Source organism: Pseudochaenichthys georgianus, chromosome 24 (genome assembly GCF_902827115.2).
Source record: "Pseudochaenichthys georgianus chromosome 24, fPseGeo1.2, whole genome shotgun sequence".
Classification (NCBI taxonomy): domain Eukaryota; kingdom Metazoa; phylum Chordata; class Actinopteri; order Perciformes; family Channichthyidae; genus Pseudochaenichthys; species Pseudochaenichthys georgianus.
Genome location: NC_047526.1, coordinates 18,896,338 through 18,913,165, shown reverse-complemented (window position 1 = coordinate 18,913,165; position 16,828 = coordinate 18,896,338). Strand labels below are relative to the sequence as shown.

General features: G+C 40.1%; 1 protein-coding gene across 2 annotated transcripts; it reads right to left on the bottom strand.

Annotated features, from left to right (window-relative positions):
- Positions 1-2,674: 2,674 nt before the first annotated feature.
- Positions 2,675-15,208, bottom strand: vegfab (vascular endothelial growth factor Ab). Of its 2 annotated transcripts, XM_034075671.2 has the most exons (8): positions 14,432-15,208; positions 12,576-12,618; positions 11,573-11,769; positions 10,787-10,863; positions 8,433-8,456; positions 6,575-6,649; positions 4,884-5,027; positions 2,675-3,996 (listed from the first exon to the last, which is right to left on the bottom strand). In XM_034075671.2, the coding sequence occupies exons 1-8, from the start codon at positions 14,672-14,674 to the stop codon at positions 3,975-3,977; spliced, it is 825 nt and encodes a 274-aa protein (XP_033931562.1). In that variant the 5' UTR covers positions 14,675-15,208; the 3' UTR covers positions 2,675-3,974. The 2 variants fall into 2 exon arrangements, with proteins under 2 accessions (XP_033931562.1, XP_033931563.1); XM_034075672.2 differs by lacking the exon at positions 6,575-6,649 and having other exon boundaries at positions 2,676-3,996.
- Between the last annotated feature and the right edge of the window lie 1,620 nt (positions 15,209-16,828).

The following is a 16,828-nucleotide window of genomic DNA, read 5'->3' as shown; positions in this document are numbered from 1 at the left end:
CAAACAAATGTTTAAGGAAGAGGAAACAACACAGTATTATAACCGTATTTTGGAACTCACAAGGTATTTTAGAGGAAAGGAAAAAGTATATGTTCTGTACGTTTATTGCCGTTGGTAGCATATTTCGCCATTTTGGTAATCATCGTACAGGTGTGCCTTCAGAAGACGAGCAAGACCCACAATTTTGAATGTCTTGACTGCGCCCGCCGAAAGTGGCACCAAAAATGAGAACACTATGTAACGCTAGGGGGGAAAGTTGTTAAATGCTACTTTAAAATGTATGTTGTGGTGACATGGTTTCCAAGTTGTTTTAGTCACTCATTATGCAGCATTGCATCATCGGCAAATGGCACGTGAGCAGATTACATTCAACTCTTTTCAATGAAACTTTTTCCTGATAAGAACTCAGGTAAGTCTTGAATCACGGTTTCCCACCATATTCTCTTTATAATCTACCGCAAGTGAAAACAACGGAGTGGTTAGGCTCTTTTAAATTAGAATTGAAAGGAAAGGGAAGCAGGCTTTACACAAATTACACACCCACAAACCGAGTTGATATACTGCTTGCCACTGGTTAATAAATCCCTGGTGAATACTCCTAAAGGGTCAGAACATGTTTTAAGGATTTTATAAAATAAATGTTTGTGTTCTTCTTAGTTTCCCCGTAAAAACACTCAACTGAGTTGAGGAATCACATTGTGTTTATACATTAGATAAATAACAACCCTTTTAAAGGTTGTGAAAATCCAGTCATTTTTAGGAGTTTTCGATGTTAGATACTTTTTTTAATTGCTTAACTAAAATGATATATTCTACGTCTTAAAGCCTCTTTATCGAAATAATAATAATTTGTTGGTATGACACTTAAAAGTTGTTCCCACTGATGCTTCTTACATGTCCACACCATTGTCAAACTGATGTTAAAATTAAAACAGTTCAGTTTACAGACTAGACAGGCTGCTAGCTTACTTTCGGAGTTCCGGGTAAATCACAGATTAGACGGTTTATGACATTCTTTGGGGTGTTTCGCCCAGTAAAGGGGGCGCCACAATTTACAGGGATTATATGGTGTGCTTTATATTTAGGTATGCACATAAAGAGCCTGAGTCAGGGCGAGCACAGCAGAGCAGAGCATTAGCGCCATGCAGGAGCTAATCCAATGGCAAGTAGCAAGCAATGGGGATAAGAAGGAGCGAGTTTCAAAACAAACATGGCCCAAGAACTAAAAAACCTCCACTTAATCTACATTCATAGGTATTAGATTTGGTCCAGGGGCCTGGAGCTCAGCGACTGCTGCAGTGTCACTGAACAAGTCAATAATCCCATTATGTACCAGCTATAACTGCTCTTAAGCAAACCTAGTGAGGTTTCAGGCCATGCAGCCCATGTACCAAAGTTAGAAACATGTTCTAGGTATTCTTTATGATTTCTTAAAAAGGATCTTGGATTTATGGAACAGTTATCAATAGAGTAAGCCATATGCTGCAGTCTAACCAGCATTTTCCATTCACTCCAAAAGGGGAAGCTAGAGTTTTTGCAAGTAGACGTTGGCCTTGCACAGAAGTAATTTATCTGACAGTTACCTTTGTTGTCGTCCAGAACTTGTTTCAACCATTTTCTTCATAAGTTTGTTAGGTTGTGAGGTATACATTACAATCACCCTTTTCATTTCACAATGTCATCTATTAGAAATGTGCTTTTGCGTGTATTTCCACGCCGTAACTTGAGTCTATTGATATCTTACGTTAACAAAAGCATAACTGTTCAAACATTTGGTTTCAATCCAATGATTCAGTAAAAAAGATTAGTTAAAGTTGGTTTTCATTAATCCTTTTTCAATTAACTATTGAAACGAACCAAATCCAACTCATAACGATATTTCTAACCAAACTACTCTGTTGTCGCTATTCTACTGGATAGTTACCTTTTTCCTTTCCTGGATTATGTTGATGTTAGTGATAACATCAGTTCCCAGAGGACATTTCCCTTAATGCAAATGGTTGTCTATGGTTAGATTTAACAGGTGACATTACAGCACACTGCTTCATAGTGCCATTTTATTCATAAGGCTGGATTTCTGTCTGTCATTAAAAGCGTGCAGGAATGTTTTATTGTCAGTTCTATTGTCTTCCTCATTAGATGTGCGAGTATCAGCTTGCCGCACAAAAACATGGAAAACTCTTGATGCTAGTTAAACATCTTGAAAACACAGCATTCACAACACAGCAACCTTCTGCTTATTTTATATAAAAACAATATAATTTGAAAATAAATATGCTTTACTGTTTTACATAGACACAGAAAACATGTTAATAATAATGGAGAGACAAAGAGAACTAATAATGAGGGCTCTAAGACTGATGGCAGAAATGATGCAGATTGTTATCCAAATTTCAAACGGTGGTGGTGGTGGTGTAGTGTATGATGAGCTGCTAGCAGTAGTTTATTTGTTTTTGCATCTTGCAGGACGGACAAAACACAAGTCCGCTACTTACTTAAATACCTTAATACAACTTACTTACACACAGATGTGCCCATTGACACACACACACACACACACACACACACACACACACACACACACACACACACACACACACACACACACACACACACACACACACACACACACACACACACACACACACACACACACACACACACACACACACACACACACACACACACACACACACACACACACACACACACACACACACACACACACACACACACACACACACACAATGAAATGAAATCCTACACAGCACCCACACCCTTAGATAAGAGGGCTTGAAAAAATCCAGAGATGTGATCAGTACACCAGTACAAATGATATATTTAGGGAATGTTAACAAATCAGTTCGATTTTTTTGTGTTTTTTTGTAGAAAAGCACAGAGAGTCCATGCTGAGAGAAGCCATCAGTGACCTTACACATAGGGGGAAATATGACAGCCATAGGTACATAACACTGCATATATAAATAGACCAAATTAAATATGGGTAGAAGACTGAATACTGAAACATACTCTATAACATTATAAATTATCTAAAATGGACTATGGCATAAGGAGATAGTAAGTATGTACAGGTTCAGAGAAGAGATATGTAATCAAAGGTTTCCGTATTGAACAACTAACATAACTACCTTGACAACCCCCTCCTGAAACAAGGACACAAAAAAATAATTTAAAAAGCACTCGAAAAGATTTCTCAGTAAATTGTGTGAGGCACAGTTTTTAAAATGGAATCAAACTACAGTATAGGATATTTTCAGTGGTTTTCATGTAGGACATAGCAAAACATTAGATGCTATATTGATAACCGGTATCCCTTTACTCGTAAATGGCACTCCAGAGTTTCTTCTCCTGCAAGCTGATCACAATGGAGACATTGTGTCAGTCCTGCATTGTTCAACAGTCCTGGTTTGTCCTGCTGTTTTTCACTCCAAAAGCAAAAGTAGATATTGTCCGATGAAATCCATCCATTATTCTTAGAGAGTGCGCTCCCATGTCCTCTTCAGCTTCACCTTTTAGCAGTTAAATATATCTTAAATTGAGAGGTTTTGCAATTTTATGATTGACACACAACCACAGTAGAGACTCATATCCAGTGAAGTAATTGCATACAATTAATTGACAACAAGACTACACCTGCATAGCAAGCCTGTTAGAAATGCAAAACCACATGGCGGCTATTTGCTTTTTGTAAAATGATGGGTTTAGTATTTATTTTTTCTGTAGCAGCATAACAATTTTCTACTTTTTTTTACTTTTATCATGGTCTATATACACACAAAGATAAACAGTGGGAGGGAACTTCAGTTCAGACTTTCTGTATTGTTCTCTCTGTCTGTCCAAGGGGAATGCTTTCCACAGAAAAGAAGAGCTTACGGTTCAAAGGTCAAAGTGCTGTGCTGTGAAATATCTCTAGAATATTCCTTCATCTTGTACATCTGGTGCTGCCGCCTCTCTCATCTCCTAGGCTTGTCACATCTAAACAAGAAGGAAAACATATACAGTTATTAGAACAAGAAAAAAAAAAACAGGCTGTAGATGGGAGTGTTCTTCAGTCGTTTTCTCAATATACATAAACTATTTATTCGTATATCTACCAAAGTCACAATGCTAGCTGCCATAATATTCTGCTTGATTGTGTACCTTGGTCACCTACTGTATCCCTGCAATTACTTTGTAGGCCTCTTGGGGGGCAGAATAAATAAGCTTTAAACACAACATTGATATATTATCAACTTTCAATGTAGATATTATAATGTAATTATTTACACAGCAACATTACTATTGATGTGGGTTCATTTTTGAGTCCATTTGATAAATGTTTTCTAAATGCTCCACTGTAAGCTAGTCGCTCACTTAGAAGTCCATTAAGTGCTTGGCAAGTAGAGTACAGAGGGTTTAACAGAAGGTCAATGACACTAATGAGTTATGAGTCAACCACAACTGTAAATGTTATGGGCTGTAAAACCAGAACCTATTTATGAAATGATCCTATCGGGCTTTGTAGAGCTATTAGTAACTGTTAAGTTGGAAGTCAAGTTTATATTCTCTTTGGGATCATCACTATGAGCGACCTCAAGTGTTTATTAGAACCAAATTAAAGGTCACCTATTATGCAAAATGTCTTTTATACATAAACATGTGTCCCCTCTGTGTAAAGAGATTCTGATAGTTCCAGGAAAAAAGATTCGCTCAAGGTGACCGTCTTTTTCCGAGCATGTACCGTCGTGTGTAGGTAACGTAATGAAAAAGGCCCTTCCTAGAATCCGTGTTTGTTTTTTCCTTCAACATGGCCAACTATGTGAAAGATGAGCCTCTACCCCCTGACCGCTACACACTGGTCATGAAACCAACACAGCACTTACTTGCAGGTCCTCTCGTTGAGCTCTAGCTGGCGTTCTTTACAGTATTCGTCTGTATGTTTGCAGGAGCATCGGCAGGTAGTGGGATCCTGCACGAACAAACGCTTTCTCCTCTCTGAGCAGTGCTCACAACATGGCTCACAAAGACTGGACGGGAAGAGACATACAGAGATGGGAAGAGAGAGGGAGAGAGATTATTATCACAGGGTATGATTACCACCCATAAGAAAGGTCGCCCTTAGGTCGGCCGGGTTATACGCTCCAGCTTGCTCTTCTAAGCCAAGCTGACAAGTTGTACTACATGTGACAGTTGGGTTGTATTGCACACAGGTTCCCACAGAGCAGGCACATACTCAAGCAGTAAAATGACCCTCCCTCACGCACCCGAAACCCTCCCGTGTTGATTGGACCGCTCACACATCCCATGAATGTGATAGACATGCATTGAGCGAAACTGGTTCATGCAACACGAAACGACACTTATTGGCTTTGAACTGCGGGTCGATGACCTTGCTCTCACTCTCACAAAAGGTAAACTCTTGATAAAGAAGACTCGAGGGTCTCCATTAAGAAAGATATCATTTTATTGAGTGAAAAGTACAGACTATGTTTCCTACAGAGACATTAGATTCAGAACAGATGAAGGCTCAGAAACTCCAATTACATCTCAATACATTTGTTCACAAATAAAAGGTATTCTTTCACAGTATGAGCCTGAAGAACAAATTAGATCATCTTTATATTGTTGTTGTATATTATATGGGTGTGTTTGTATAGTTTCAGAGACAAAAGTAGACAAACCAAGATACAAAACAGTGCTTGTCAAACAATTTGCTTGTTTACATATCCTCCTAGCGAAAACAGAAAAGCAAAAAAAGGCAATAGATAGCCATCACTCATATCTTAACATTACATAAAAAGGACCAGCATTATGCACAGGACGGCAAAACCTGTTTGTAAAGATGAAAAGAACAAAGAGTGAAAAGGAGACAGGTTCGAGACACAGCAAAGCCGCACAGACTCAACACCGAACACAAGACCGTGATTACAATCCTGGCGATCCCAGCTTAGATACCAGAACAGTACAAGCTGGTCTGAAAAGCGATGATGGTGGAGCTGTGATCTTGTTTCAGTAGAGAGTTCATGTTACAGCCAGCGGCCGATCTGTTTATTCCACCCTCTTTAAACGTGTCCATTATCAATCAGAAAACTGGCTATCTGGCAAGATGTTAGGAATTACTCAACCTTCTACCCTTTTCACTGATACGCCGCTGTATCTCATCCCAACCATCGCCACACTCTCACCCAAAGATATTCTTTCAAAGGAGAGCTGGTAAGCTTGGGAGGAGATTACGTAGGTATTTTGACGAATGGAGATGGGTTATGCTTCATTACTTGTGGGGTAGGATATGGCAAGTCTGCTGTACTTCCTTGGTTATCTGTGTTATGTAAAGTTGTGCTAAAGCTACGTTAGCAAAACAGGTTAGCAATCAGGGCAGTTTAGACACTGATACTCTGAGGGTGTAGAACATGACTGATGAGACAACGTTAGGACACGACACAGAAGCAACATGCTAATTGTTGTGGCTATTGGTGCAAATTAAATGGGGCAAATGATCTCCTCCCAAATGAGCTTAACTATGAGAAGTGCAACACTCAGGTGCAGGTAGGTGGAGAAGGCAGAGCTGACGTACGCATCGTGAATTGTTTTGTCGCGGTTTTTCTTTCGTTTTCTCTTTTGGCCTTTACCCTTCCCTTTCCGGGGTTTTCTGCAAGAGAAAGAGGAAAACAACGCAGAGAGATGGCTGAGAGACAGAAGGGAGAGGGACTGATGTGTCCAGAAAAGGCCTACAGTGATAATTGCATTAAATCAAATATCCAAACAATAAAAATAGTATATTGTATAGTTTGATAGTTATGTTAATGTGGGTGGTTTCTACGCTTCCTGTTGTTTATGAATATGATGGATATCAACTGTTCCATCTTGGGTTAAATGTTTTTGTTATTTTTAGCAAAAGGCTACAATGGGTTTAAGCGATTACCAGTTTGAGAAGGACTGGCTTAGTTGGCTTTACGGACATTTCCCAAATGGATTAAGGACAATGAACTTGGAAACCTCTATCTGGGTCAACTCTTTATGGCTGTTTCTACTTGTTTCCGACCACAGCACAATGAAAACCAGGTTGTTAAACACACCTGCACTTTCACAGGTGCAAGCTGGATATATATTTGTTTTCTCATAGATAAATGTTTATATCTAAGATTTGCCACAGACTGGTCTTCTTCTTCTGGAACAGATCATTAACTGCTGGACACGTCATTAAAGTACTTGGCTCAGTCTGAGGAAGTCTTAGATGTGCATATTTGCGGGCAAATAGAACCGGCTGCTTGATATATGGTAGAAATGAATAATGATTACGTCAGCATAGTAAAATGTTCACAATGCTAATATGTTAATGATAAGATATTACCATCTTAGATCAGCATGTTAGCATACACATATGCTTATTAGTATTAAACACATTGCAGCTGAGGCTGATGGAAATGTCGTTAGTTTTCTGGTATTTAGTCAAAACCTAAAAGATTTGACTTAATGATTGAGCTGTATGAGAGGTTAGGACACTCAGTCCAATGATGCTATTCAGGCGCAGCTGGAACTGGATGACTACTATGGTGCGTTGAATAGGCGTGCACAAGATTATGCTGTATACGTAAGTAGGATTTCCCCCTTAAATTGTTCACCATCAACGATGACAGTTTACAAGTTTCATAACCTCAGCAGGATGTCTTCCCTAAAAGACCTCCAGAGACCTGTCACTGCTGTTAACACGATGACTAAACAAGAACGTATCGGAAGCATCGGAAACGGAAGTTGAATGACCCTAAGACCTTTGTAGACGCACGCCTCTGAAGCCGGACTTGTAAACAGTTAAGACAAGGTTAAAGAGGAGGTCTCAAAACTAGCCCTTATCTGTATGACATACAACTGACATCAAACCCACATCTCCAACCAATAACCGCCCTGCAACCGAAAGATATTAACGACTTTTTGCAGAAGGACGATTGAAGACTTTTAGTGGCACTTTGCACAAGTTTAACTGGTCTTCAAAAACACTGTTATCTATATCAGAGCAACCAGTAACAGGAGTTTAGTGGGATGTAAACAGTTAAGAAGAGAAGAGGAATGTAAAGATGAGATAGAAAAGGGAGAAAGGTGTCAAGGACAGTCATAGAGAGGGCAATAACCCAAGTGTCACTCATTTACCTGAAGAGATTGGGCTGGTATTCCACGTGTTTAGCACCTAAAGGCTACATGCTAATCTCAACATGATGTAGTTTTATTAAATAATATTGTTGAGATGTGTTTTGGAGCGTCTCTATGAGAGAGAGCACATGGCATAATGTCAGTAAGGCTTTAGGCAGTGAGCTTCAGACAAACAAGAGAGAGAGTTTGTTTGCAGAGCAAAACCGGAATAAGATCAAATCTCTAGTTCCCATTGTTTCCCCCGGAAAAAAACAACAATCTCATTGTAGAAAAAAGGCTGTACTCACTTTTCTTTCACTTCTATCTTTGACCTGAAAGGCAGGAACAAAACAACACGACATTAGATCACAGCAGGCCGTTGTTCGACAGTAAACAAATACTTAGAGACCAGAGTTTCATTATCAGCACAGTTGGGCATGCTCCATTTGATCAAATCGTGTTATATCATCATCCTTTGCCAGACACTGTGATAAAGCTGGCTTTTACTTTTGGTCACTCAGTAAATGAAGGCAACATGTTGAGGAATAATGCAGTGTGCAAACTCAAAGACTGCCAAACAAAGGGGTGTGTTCACTGATGAACTCACACATACAAGCAGGACTTCAATAGCTGGCTGGTTTGTTTCACTTCTCGTCCATATGACGACACAAGCGATAACAGAATGTGGAGCAATAAGTGTGCAGTTGCACTCTGGAGACCACAGTTACCAAGAAGAAGTGTTGGGAAACAGTGTTTCGTCCAAAAAGGTTTCTACTTGAAATGAACCGTGCAAATGCTCTGAAAGTAAATGAAGCATAAAGGTGGATATGTACGACATCTAGGAATGACTTAAAGCTGTTGGCTGATACATATTATGTATGCAGCTGTCAGCCGCCCTCACTGAATCTGTAAAGGTGTATGCAGAGAAAATAACCATTTGTGTATGTAAGTTAAAGGAGCAATACAAAAAAAGGCAAATATATACAAAATGAAACTTGTGTTATTGTACTTTACACAACTGTTTATAAGTCATGTAACATTTGTTTTTCTAAATGTAATCTTGGCAATTAATTGGTGATCTGTAAATAGCGATTAATGCCTATTTAACTAGCTCAAATCATTACATTACAGTACATCAAACACCAAATAGATTTATGACAGCTTGTAAAATCTTATGATTGTGCCCTTAAAGTTTATAGCTACATCTGAACGGAGTAACAGTGAGTTATTGTATCATCACAGACAGCAGTAGGGGTGACATTACTTTATAGCTCTGCAAACAGACTGCTCCTGCCTTACGGAAAAACACAGACATGTTTTAGAAAAAGAGAAAAAGAGAGAGCTTGGTCCTCGGCCAGTAGCCCTCCCTTATTGTTTGGTTTTCAAAATTTATCTTAAACGTGGAAGGATTATTCAGGTCCCGCGCTCTGTGTTGCTGTGTCAAAGTTCACTCATTAATGGCTCGCAACAAAAATATGTCACCATAATGATCTGATTTTGACAAACTATCAGGACGTGATGAATCTCACCTATGGCTATCGACAGAGGCCCAAGACAAGAGCAAGGAATGTGACATATGTGTTGACCATTGACCTGGATGGTGACACGAAGATTATGAGGATGAAATATATCAACATTTCTTTGTTTCACTTTAAGTAAGCATCTAATTATGTTATGCCAGTCGAACTTAAACCCCATGAAGATGTTACTAATACATAGACCGTTCCACTTTTAGTTAGTACTTATCTCCAAGATTATATAAACTGCCCATCCAAACAAAATAATGAATAAGAAGTTCATCCATAAAAGGCATACATCATTCTACCTTAAGTCACCTTTGTTTGACTGGAGGCTACAGAAAAGACACAAGGAGTACTTATCTCAAAAATCAATGACAGCTGTCATAGCTACGTTTCTTCCAAGCATACCTCTACATGCCAGAGAACGGTACTCCCAGACATGTATCTCCTTGAGTTGAGCAATGTGATGGAATGAAGATAAACAAAAACAGAAAGATGTGGTGCTATGATGCGGTCCGACTTGCTCTGTAGTCATTGAGTCCATTCTGGGTCTTGAGACCGCTTCTTTGGAATTCTTGCACTTGTCTTGGACTTGTTCCTTTTTGGACTTTGTTTTGGTGTCCGGTTTAAAGCGGAACAAAACATTATGGAGTATTATGTGCCAGTAATCTACCTTTAAGTTTGCTATTTAAACCTGGGTTAGAAGAAGTCTTGTATTTGTCATGATTTACTGAATTAGCTTTTGTCCAAGCTCTGTATGCAGGAGATCAGAGAACTAGCTTTGGAAAGACACTATTGCCTATAAGGACTCCATTTCTTTCTGGACTCAGTCTTGACTTGGTCTCGACTGCCTTTGGAGTTGGTCTTGACTCAACCGGCTTGGTCTTAGACTTGACTTGGACTTGTGTAAGTTTGTTATGACGACTGCCTTGCTCAGGTGTTTTTAAGACCGGTGAAGTAAAAGAAGCAGAGATAAGATATGAATCCACCTGACAGGCGTCTGCTAGATGTGTCAGAGGCAAACAGAAGACAATAACTTCACATGACGTGTTTGGTCGACCTCTGCCCTGCCACACAAATGTGCAGCTGTAAGTCTTTCCTTCACATTGTGTGAGTTTCTGTGTGTGTTCAGGGTTTCTTACCTACACTCACATGCGCTGTGTTCTGTGAAACTCATGAAAATATCATTTTGTTGCCTTTGTGGTTTTATTCTTTTTATCTGTAAAAGAAAAAAGAAGAAAGAGAAGTCAGATATGAATGAAATATACAACAATTCGACAGTTATCCTAAACTACTTGTTATTGTTAGCAAAATGCCACACAAAGTGTCAGGTGTTCACATATAAACCTAAGAGAAAAATGTTCTACATGTATTAAGTTAAAGGTTTAATATCATAAATGCTCAAGCTGATCTGAAGACATGGGGGGACTGTTAAGTTCCTCACAGTACAAGGAAGACACATGTTCCTAAAACATTTCCACATTGTTTTCACGGTTTGACTAACGGCCATTTAATAACGTCATCATGTCTTGTTATGCAGTTGTTAACTTGCACCTGACTCAGATTAGCTCTACAAACTGTTCATCTCAATGTTCCTGCATTCTCTTTGCTGGTTTTCCAGAACATTCTGGTTAAAATGTGCAATCTTTAGTTTGGAAACTTGGAGTTTAGAGACACTGTAAACAAGAGACGCAAGTTCAAAAAAGATATTCACTATTTAAAAAATAATAATGTTACACTTGATCAGCCTTTGAGCAAAATGCAAGGGCTCTTAGGGTTATGGGCTGACATTGTAGGTATCAATGTGACCATACTTGAGAAACAAGGCTTTAAAAAAGCAAAAATGACCCTCCGTCACTCCCACCACTGTGAACCCTAATGCACAAAACACTCAAAGTAATGTTGTCGTAATAAAAAATGATGCTGACCTCCATTGTGACGTTATAGCTGGACGTTGGCATACACTGCATCATCTCGTCGTTGCAGCAGCCGGCGCAGCGCGTCAACACCACACACGACGGGATGAAGATGTGCTCCACCTCCTCCGGATACTCCTGCATAATCTCCACCAGCAGTTCTCGAGGCTTACACAAACTCTTGTTGTACACCTCCATTAAAGGGATCACTGGGGAGACAGAGTACGAGGGTTATAAAATGGCAGGGAGCTTCAGTATAAACCACTGACTCTTGAATACTACAGAGCTGTAACAATAACACTACTAAAAGGAGCATGAATTAAAACAGCTGGCACGCTAAAGGAAGTCACTTGGACGGAGATTAAACACACACGTTTCACTTTCTCTTGTTCCATTGAACCCTTTCAAAACACACATTTATGCAATTTCGACTACATCTATTTATCTGTTAGGACCCTGCATAAGGACACTGCATCCGTGACTTAAGAGAGCCCGTTTTAAAAGCAAATAGTTTTTGCCCTTCAGTCTACTTTCAGTCTTTGCAGGAGATATGCTCTTGAGAAAGATATTAGCACACAGTCAGACAACACCTCCAAAATATCACCCAGAGCCTAAAACAATGAATCATGAAGTTTAGCTTCAGATTCTCCAAATGATGTTGGGCAATGCTGGAATTGTGCAAAAATGAAATTGTGGGCCAAGAGGGAGAAATTCCTTTCTAAAAAGAGTCTGTCACCATAACATTTCCTCAGCTTAACCTCAAACGTGGAAGAATTCTGTATGAAAAACATCCAAGAGTTGAAATGTCAGGGTGAAACTGCTCTCAATAACTTAAGGGGGGGAGTATGAGTGGATACATCTTTAAAGTGAAACTAAGCAGTTGTCCACCAGGAGGCGAAATGTGCCTTTTTAATTTCAAGGTGAACCTCAAACCAGCCCTTTTTTTATTTGGCTGTGTTCCAGCCAGGGAGCCCAGAGCAGCCTGTATTCCCACGGTGCCCTGTGGGACACCTACCGGCATGTGGACCTCTTTCTGGTTCCTTCGGTATGTGGGCGCTCTGCAAAGAAGGGGGGAAAGGCACGTTGTTAGTTACAGTATATTGTGCAAGAGCGCAGAAAAATGCCACCCATGCTCTTTACTTATCCAAAGTCAGCCAAAAAAATGAATATAATTCTGTTGACTCTTGCCAGACAATGAGGAAGTACACAATACAGGAGCAATACAAGGTGATTGTTTATACTGTTTTTTTACTCTGATCCCCTATCACATCTGGCAATATATTCCTATATTATTATTATTCTGCTTGTATGATAATTGTCATATAATCTCTCTGTGTGTGGTGTCTAAGGCCTTGTATGGCCAACTATTTTACCAGAGGTACAACGTGCCAAACAAGCTTCCTCAAAATGCTACTACATCTGCTGCGTGAAACAACTTCATAAACTGTTAAATTACTTTCTTGTTGTCTTTTGTTTAAGTTATCAGACCTTTTAATGTGTGCCTCGGACGCCTCTTGGCCACTCGGATTAATAACTCGTCATTAAAACCGGTAAGAATTGTATCCTGCTACTTCCCCTCACAGGGGGTACATGTCACCACACCAGTCGGACCACAAAAGGTTTTGGCAACTTTCCAACTGCGCGCGCCCTTACGCACAACTTTTCTCTCGCTTTTACGCACGCGCACAACCGCGCTCCTTGTACTCTCCCTCTCTTTCCCTCTCGCATACAGGCGCGGGCAACTATCGCAACACCACGTCAGTATTGCATGAGACCCAGTCCTGTAGCACCAATTCAGGCATTCCTTAATGAAACGTTTAAAAAGCGTCTCGGCTTAGTGGGTGCCGCAGTCTGCACCCCCTTCTGGCGGCCTGAGAGGATTTAACATTGTGGGCTGAGAGACCCAAGCCATACAACACACTATACGTTATTATCAATTGAAGGGTGTCAAGCTGCGAACACCGGCCCCTAACCCGATAGGCCGACTGGGAATGAGCAGTTGAGACAGCATCCTGATACCATTCAGCGTTGAGTGGGGGGTGGGGGTTTAGCTGTCATCAAATCAGCCAGTTAGATAAAGAAACACTTTGCTGGACTCTGGAGGGGGAATAGTTCATTAACTTGGAAGTGAGATGCTTGAGAAAGTACTACATTACAATCTAAAACATCCTTGGTTTCTTAGGTGGCAAAAGAATCCCCCAAAGTCCAATCATATTGCTGAAAAAAAGGCAGCCTCCTGTTGCAGAGCTGTTCTTTTTTTTTCATCGGGAAACCTTTGCTCAATGCCTCAGTGAACACACTGAACTTGATTAATGATTATATGGAAAACGATTTACAGTGCGCACTTGCGTCAACCGGATTAATCTGTGAATTGTCCTAGAACTAAGTGATAGCCTTAATGGCAGTATGGAAAGTAGGATGTGATCTTATTAGAGAGGGGGGAACCGTGAGAGTAGCCTCAGTGCCAGGAGTGAACCTGCACATGTCCTAATTCAGAATGGAGCCACTGCGCCTTTAAAGCGTAATAATATCTCCAAGGTGGTTTTACAGCAGGCCTGCAATCACACCGCGTCAAACTTCACAACATTATTAAAAAATCATCACATATGCCGCATTTGAAAAGAAACTCACCACCCACCACTGTGTGGGTAAGGTGTATACAGTGTTGGCTTTGCGTAATGGCTGTTTAAATATCCCCAAAGCCACTAAACAGTTCGATTTGTTTAAACACGAGCGATGACCTAGCCAGAGGAAAGGCAAGGACGAGCTACACATTAATGACCAATGGCTACATGACGCAAATAGAGGTCGGTTGGTGTGTTTCTTTCTTTCTTTCTTTTTGGTCCAGTTTGCTCTCTGAGACACACTCACCTTGACAGCTGACAGCGTCAAAAATAATAGAGTCAAACTGTCAATAAAGTTCATCGTGTTTGAAATCCAATCCAAAGGCAGGCGACGTTTAAAATCCAAGAGGCCAATGTGGCGATTTGTCCTCAAGCATGAAGTTTGCAATAACAACAACAACAACAAAACAAGTGGACCGGCTAGAACTTCTCTAAATAAGGGGCAGGGGGTTGTAATGGCAAATCCATGTTGGTCCCGGGGTCGGAGCATACAATCCTTTGCGCATAACTTCTTCAATCTCAACTGTTGCCAATGATTTTCAAGATATCCAGAAACACGAGAATCCTAGACGCAAAACGTCTCACATTGTTCCGCAGCAGACCTTTATCTTCTTGCAAAGGAATAGCAATCCACATTACAAAAATAATCCCATGCTCGATTCTCCAGTCGTCTCCAAGTATCTGTACATTGGAAACTTGTAAGCGCAAGTCCTATGTGCAACTTGAACCCATGGACCAGCTGGATGGCGTTCAAGGGAAAAAGAAAACCGCGCGGAGGGGGACTGGTCACACACAACTTTGTCTATTTGCTATGGGTTTTTGTATTCCTCTGTCACTGCGCACTAAGCAGGTCGGCTCTCTGCGTTAAGACAGACCGTGTCCACCTATGTCTCGCTCTTTCCATACTGTGGATGTGTGTGTGTGTGTGTGTGTGTGTGTGGTTAGCACCCCCGGTCCGGGAACGTGGATTGGTGGATCATGAGAGCAGTAGAGGTGTGTCCTCTATGGGCCGATACACAGCACTGCTGCGCGCTCTTCTGAAGTCTTATTCAAAAGTTTCCCTATCAAACATCTACTCACTCATGTGATCTCCAGAAATCTATTAAAAGCTGAGCTCAGAAGCTCCAGTCTATTTTTACTTGATTTCATTGGAAGGCATCATGATATTGTGATTGTGATGAAATGTCCCCCCGAATATATATTTCATCTCGTCATGTCGTGTAGGCTACAGGCTAAATATTTTGCACAGCTTTGAAATGTCATCAGATGCACAATCTTATCACATGGAACACATATACTTTTATTGTTACACTTTATAGTTGTATACATACCACCTTGCTGTTACAAGTTAGTATTCTTATTTCATATTTACGACCTCATTCATTTGAAATCAAAACACTTTATTTGTTCCCAGGGACAATTCATAGGCACTGAGAGTGGCACAGTAACAATATAACAACAAATACCACAAAAAAGAGCAACAATAAAACAATTATTATGTTAACATTACGGTTGAACACATGTTATGCCCACATAAACTATAGCCAGTATGACCTTGGACATCCCCTTGTGCATTTTTGCAAAACAAATCTATTTCCCTCGCGATATAAAATGATACCAAAAAGGGTAAAATGTAATATAGATATATTCTCTGGCTAAGAAAAGGTGAGACAGCTTTTAGTTTCCAGTTGCCCTGGTGGTTTATGTCACATATTTTCCAGTCTTGTGGCTGCTCGTGGTTGTGCTCCAAATATGAAAGCCAACTTGCCAGCAATGGGAGAGCGTGTGTGCCGGGACACGTAGGTTATACGTCCCTGTGTGTGCGTGCGCTGCGCAACGTTGCGGTCCGCGAGCTACCGTCACGCACACACTCGCGGAAAAAGCGAATGTGCGCGTCATGACGTCTTTCCTTTCACTTTACTGAGGGAGATCGGGAGAAGACACCTGACCGGAGCTCTTCTTCTTCTTTAAGCAACAGCTTAAACATGCGGCAAGTAGCCTAGAGAGGAGAGAGAGATATGCTGATCGATAAAGCATGGGACTCTTTATCATTATTGTAACGCTGTTAAGAAGAACGACAATGATGGAGATGATGCTATTAATAACCTATACACAGCCTGTGTCCAACATTGGGTGAATGAATGAAAATAAGTCCTCACTTTAGTAAAAGTAATATCAGCACTAAATGTATAAACATGTATCAACAACTAAATAAGTCACTATGCAGAATGTCCCATGTCAATGTTATATTCCTGTTATACGTTATTAGATAATAGTAGTATTGATGCATTAACACACAGTAGCTTACTTTATGGAGCTGGTTGACATGAAGATGATAAAGTTCAGTCTATTTGTCTTTTTTATAATTCAATCATGCATTTTGTATTTAAACTCTGAGAAGTAGTAACACTAATAAATAATTATAAAGTACAATTATCTAAAAAGGTATAGGCTACACACTTGGATATTTAATGACTTAAATATTAAGGGGAAATGTTATTGTGTTTTCTTCCCTCTGTTAGCACCTTGAATTGCCTTGTGTTGAAAGATGCTATATAAATAAACTTGCCTTGCCTCTGCTTGTTGTTGGTTAAAAGCCATGTACATTTAAATCCACTTTTTTGAGGCATAAACTGAAACAATA